Source organism: Echinops telfairi, unplaced genomic scaffold (assembly GCF_000313985.2).
Source record: "Echinops telfairi isolate 266 unplaced genomic scaffold, ASM31398v2 ScPeMD7_3533;HRSCAF=4204_1, whole genome shotgun sequence".
NCBI lineage: Eukaryota > Metazoa > Chordata > Mammalia > Afrosoricida > Tenrecidae > Echinops > Echinops telfairi.
The window spans coordinates 27078085-27083573 of NW_022107432.1; the positions used below are offsets into that span (position 1 = coordinate 27078085).

Genomic DNA, 5489 nt, shown 5'->3' on the forward strand with positions numbered 1-5489 from the left:
TAGGTGACCCCTCAGAGAGAGTTACAGGAGTAAGGGTTCCCTGAGGGTGCAGGAAGGGGGGTAGAGGGCGGGGGAGAGGGGAGAGTTGATAGCATTGATGATTGTATAACCCCACCTGATGGCACAGTGAGGTTTAATTCAGTAACTTGAGGATAATTTATCACCAGAAGAATATACAATATAGTAAAAGCGTTGCATCCTCTCACCATACTTATTCAATCTGTATGCTGAGCATATCATCAAAAACCTGGACTAGATGAAGAAAAATGCAGCACCAAAAGTAGAGGAAGGCTTATTAAAAACCTGCAATATGCAGATGGTACAACCTTGCTTGTTGAAAATGAGTAGTACTTGAAGCATTTGCTGCTGAAGATCTAGGATTGCAGCCTTTAGTATGGATTACAGCTCAATATAAAGAATAACAAAATCCTCACCACTGGACCACTAGGTAACATCCTGGTAAATGGGGAAAGGATAGAAGTTGTCAAGGATTTTGTCCAGCTTGGTTCCATCGTCAAAGCTCATGGAAGCTGCAGTCAAGAGATCAAAGGGTGCGTTGCATTTGGGTAATACATCTGCCACGCAAGACTTCTTTAGAGTGTTGAAAAGCAGGGAGGTTACTTAACTTTGAGGACTAAGGTGTGTCTGACTCAAGCCATAGTGTTTTCAGTTTCCTCACGTGCGTGTGACAGTCAGACACTGAATAAGGAAGACTGAAGAAGTACTGCATCTGAATTGTGGTGACGGAGAAGAATACTGAAAGTACCATGGACGGCCAAGAAAACAAACCAATCTGTCTTGGAAGAAGTATGGCCAGAGTGCTCCTTCGAGGCAAGGATGGCGAGACTTTGTCTTCCATACTTTGGGCACGGTGTCAGCAGAGACCGGTGCCTGGCAATGGGGACATCACGTTTGGTAAAGTACAGAGACGGAGAAAAAGAGGAAGACCTCGTGGCCACCACGTGGGCTCAAGCACGGGAACCGTTGTGAGGATGACGCAGGACAGGCAATGTTTCATTCCCTTGAGCATAGGATCACTCTGGGTCGGAAACCACTCAATGACACTTAACAACAACCACACAAATAAAGCATGGACAAAATAAACATCAAATTCAGGATAAAGGTGACGGGGAATTAGGAAAGGATCTATAAGTGTGGGGGCTCTAAAAGGATCTGCAAAGTGTTCTTTCTGAAGTTACGTAGCGTGATACAGGAGCGTGCACTGGGTTCCTCCTTCTATCCATTTGAATCTCCGAAGCAGTTTGAACTTCAAAATGCTTTCATGTATCAAGGCGATGCGCCACATCCAAACACTGCAAGAGAAAACTTACCTGATCCTATCACTAGATGCATTAGAAGCATTTAATAATGTTAAACATACATCCGTCCGTTTAAACAACTTGTCAAACGATGACTAGAATAAACTGATTAAAAGGACAACCAAAAAACCTACAGCAAGTATCATGCTTAAGAGTGACCTGTCAGAAGGAACAAGGCAGGATTATCTCTTAAGCATGGTACTTGGAAGTCTTAGCTGGGAAAAGGAGGCATTAAAAATAAATACTAAAAGAAGAAGTAAATACTAAAGATGAATATTAGAAAGGGGAGGTGCAATCTGCAGTCTACTTGATTTCATTTCTTTTAAAAAAATCATTTTATTGGAGGCTGGTACAACTCTTAATCATAATCCATATGTCCATCCATTGTGTCAAGCACATTTGTACATATGTTGCCGTCATATTCTATTTCATTTCATGATAAAGAGAACCACCAAAAGTTCAGAAATCTATTCGATGCATAGCCCTGACTTTAGTTTCTAAAGCTAATTACCTTCTAATACAACATACACCAACAACCATGAAATGTGATTTTACAAATATTCCATTTGCAGTAGCGACAAAAACTTGAAAATGCCCAGTACAAAAATCTAATTAAAGATGCAACAGATATTTGTAGAGAACTATAAATCTGTATCCAAAGGAATCAGAGGATGACTCTATACCAAATTCATAGATGGACAGGTTCCGTAGAATGAATTTGATAAACCTTGCCAAATTGATATTGTAATTCTATTCAATGCCAGTTAAAATTTGAGTAGAGCTTGGGTAGAATTTTGCAAACTGTGTCTAAAATTTATATGGTAGAGCAAATGACAAGAATAGCCATCTGTTTTGAGAAAAAGATAGAAAAAGTTTATCTTATTTAGATGCCAAATTTTTTAATGCAATTGTATATAAAAGTGTGGTATTGGCATGCATATAGTCAGATTAGACATATTTTCAACAATATCCCAGAAACAGATACACCGTATGTGAAAACATATTCTATAACTGGATATAATTGCACATCTTCATATGGCTAGCCATAGAAGAAAAATAAAATTGAATTAGATCATGGTCTCATACCTGAGTACAAAATAAAATCCACTTAAATTGCAAAGATAAAGCTTTAAAACCTTTAGAAAAACAGATATAGGAAAACATTTCTATGTTTTTTATATCCTTAAGACAGGTGTCCCTTAAGAAGACATAAGAGTACACTCATAAAGCAAGAAGGCAACATACTAGATTACAATGAGATTTAAAATATCCGTTTAACAAAAGAAGACTATAAAGTGAAAGACTGGGAAAGAATGTATGCATTGTGTAAAAGTAGCAAAGTGTTCAGATCCATAATATGTAAAGAAGTTTGAAAAATCAATACAGGAAAGAAAATCAACTTAAACAATTTAATTGAAACATGAACTAGAATAAGAATAAATAATGCACAACAGAGGAAACCCAGACAGCCAATAAACATGTGCAAAGATGATCAATTCTCCCTAATCGTCATGAAAATGCACATTAAAAAATTAAAATGAGATACCGTTTTACAGGTACCGGTTGGCCACGTTAACCTGTATAGTAATCCCACACAGTGAGGATGTGGGGAACACACACACAAAAAACCACAAATAGGCTAGTGGGGCTGTAAATTAGTAAGCTACTTTGAAGATAAATTAAAAACATGCAGTAAGGAGAAGGAAGATACTCCCTGCAAACATGTGATCCTCGTTCTAGGGATGTGCTGTAGACACACTCCAGGTGTGTACACAGGTGTGTACATGCCTACCACTGTGCACAGCAACATTCTTTGCAACAGCTCTAACTCCGTGGTTTTCAACCTTCCTAATGCTGCAACCCTTTTATACAGTTCTTCTTGTGCTGGTGACCCCGGGGGTATGTGGGCGTCTCTGCATGTGGGCGGACCCATCTGGAGATGGATAGAGGAGCGGTGTCTCGGTTTCTAAGATCATCTTAGAAAATATGGTCTTAGGTGACCCCTGTGGAAGGGTTGTTGACCCCCCAAAGGGGTCGCGACTCACAGGTTGAGAATCACGGCTCTAAATGCCCATCAACAGGAGATATAGAAAAAACCCTAGGTGGTGATGACATTCTTTTACGGAAATAGTATATACCCATGAAAATGAATGAACTAGAGCCACACGAGCAATATGCATACTCTCTAAAGCATCATGTGGAGGGAAAACAAGTTGCAATTACATCCAGTATGGTAACTTTTACCTAAAATTTGAGGCACGCACAATGATAGGCTGCATTATTTCTGGATCCACCTATGCTTATGGAACAAACATATGAAGACGTGTAGGGGAAGGATGCGCACCAGAGTTAGTTTAGGGATCACGCCAGGAAAGAATGGAAGGCAAATGGGTTTGCATAATTAATAAGAAGGATCCCATCATATCAGCGATGTTGTATTTGCTTACAAGTGAAAAATAAAATGTTTAAAAGGGAAAAAGAAAAAATTCTAGAACTATTTTAGCAAAAATGTTACGACTTAACAAAACAGGGTGGTAGGGATGGGGATGTTTTCCATGCCATTCGCCGAACCTTTTGGACTCCTTAAACTCCTTCAGGGTTTTCCAAGATGCATGGACCCTGTCTCCGAGTTCAGCTTGGTGAGGAGCTGACACTTGCTCTCCCCACTTGCCTTTCGTAGGTGATTCTCCGTCTGCAGAAGGAACTCCGGGAGCTGAAGGATGAACTGGCCGTGATCACAGGGGAGCCGAGGACGGAGGCGCTCACAGAAGCCGAGCTCCTCCAGTAAGCCTGCAGTCTTTGCTTTCCCCCCTCTTCAACAGTGCGAGTTTGTGTTAACTTCTTTGTTGGCCCTAACGTTATAAATTCACCTCAAAGCATGAGCGTCTCCCGGGACAGTCTGAAATTGCAGTTAGGCGCCAGTGAAGACTGGCGGCTTTCCATGAAAAACTGGATAAGGCTGGCAGTGTTTTTGCCGCCTCAGCTCCGAGGAAGTAAAGAACAGAGGATAGAGAGGATAGGAACAGTCTTCTCGTGCCAGCTATGTGAAGGGACTGTATAATAGTCATGCAATTTTCAAACACACACACACACCGTGCGCTCTTAAACTGTGGATCTCAGATTTAAAAGGAATTCAAGAAACATCTTTTGTATTCAACAGCATCTTGCTGCAAGCACCAATTTATCCCGTGCCAAAGTAAGCTCTCCCCTTTAATAAATAGATGGTCCATGTATTACAGTTCAAATGAAAGCAGGTATTCAGGGATTTAGACAAATGTGGCATCTTCCAGAGCCTTTAGATTTGCAGCCATATGGCGGATCAGTGGCACAATGTACCTTTCATTCTCCCTCTGATCGTGAGCCACGGTGGTGGGCCTTCTTGCTGTTTCTGTGCTGCATAGCAAGTGTTTGTGGAGTGGTAATAATGGACTAGGTTTAAAAGGCAGTAGCATATTCTAATTTCAAATAAGAAACAGCCCCAGAAGATGTTTCTAAAGATATGGAAACAATAACACTAGTTTTCTTTAAACTATTCTATGGTCATCCCACACATAACTCTAGCATCGATTTCCAAACTCATTGGGCCTCCCTAACTCCCTTTTCAGAAAAAAAATATCTTGACCCCCCTTGACAATTACCATCTTTACAAGATAGCCCATAATCCAGGATAAAGTGCCGGTGTTTGCTTTCACAGTCCACTTTGGGAAACACTGGTCCAGAGCTTGAGATGTCTTCAGCCAGGCTTCCAGCATGTATGAAACTTTCGCTGCGCTAGGTCTAGGATAGCCCATAAAAAAATCTGTCAAGTTGATTCCAACTCCCAGAGATACTATAGGACAGAGCAGAGCTGCCCCCAGAGGGTTCCCAAGGCTGTAAATCTTTTTTTATTTTTTATTTTACTTACAGTTTTATTGAGCTGAATTCAGCAATCTCATTCCCCCCACCAAAAAAAATTATTTGACTATGACTTCAGTATTGTGATTAGAAAAGAGAGGAGAATGAGAGCACATGTAATTTGCGTAGTTGTGTAATTTGATACACTAATATGCCCATTTCTATAATGCTGTTTTCTTTTTCTTTCCTTTGACTTTATTCTTTTTTTTTAATCAATTTATTGGGGCTCATACAATTCATCACAATACATAGATCAATTGTGTAAAGCACATCTAT

At 40.2% G+C, this 5489-nt stretch overlaps 1 protein-coding gene across 1 annotated transcript in view; it reads left to right on the forward strand.

Annotated features, from left to right (window-relative positions):
• The window catches only part of KIF6 (kinesin family member 6), a 501761-nt gene that overhangs the window by 188656 nt on the left and 307616 nt on the right, over positions 1 to 5489 (forward strand). Inside the window, exon 10 of the mRNA XM_045294777.1 lies at positions 4000 to 4103. Within this exon, the coding sequence (XP_045150712.1) occupies positions 4000 to 4103 (104 nt within the window). The remainder of the gene's footprint in view (positions 1 to 3999; positions 4104 to 5489) is intronic.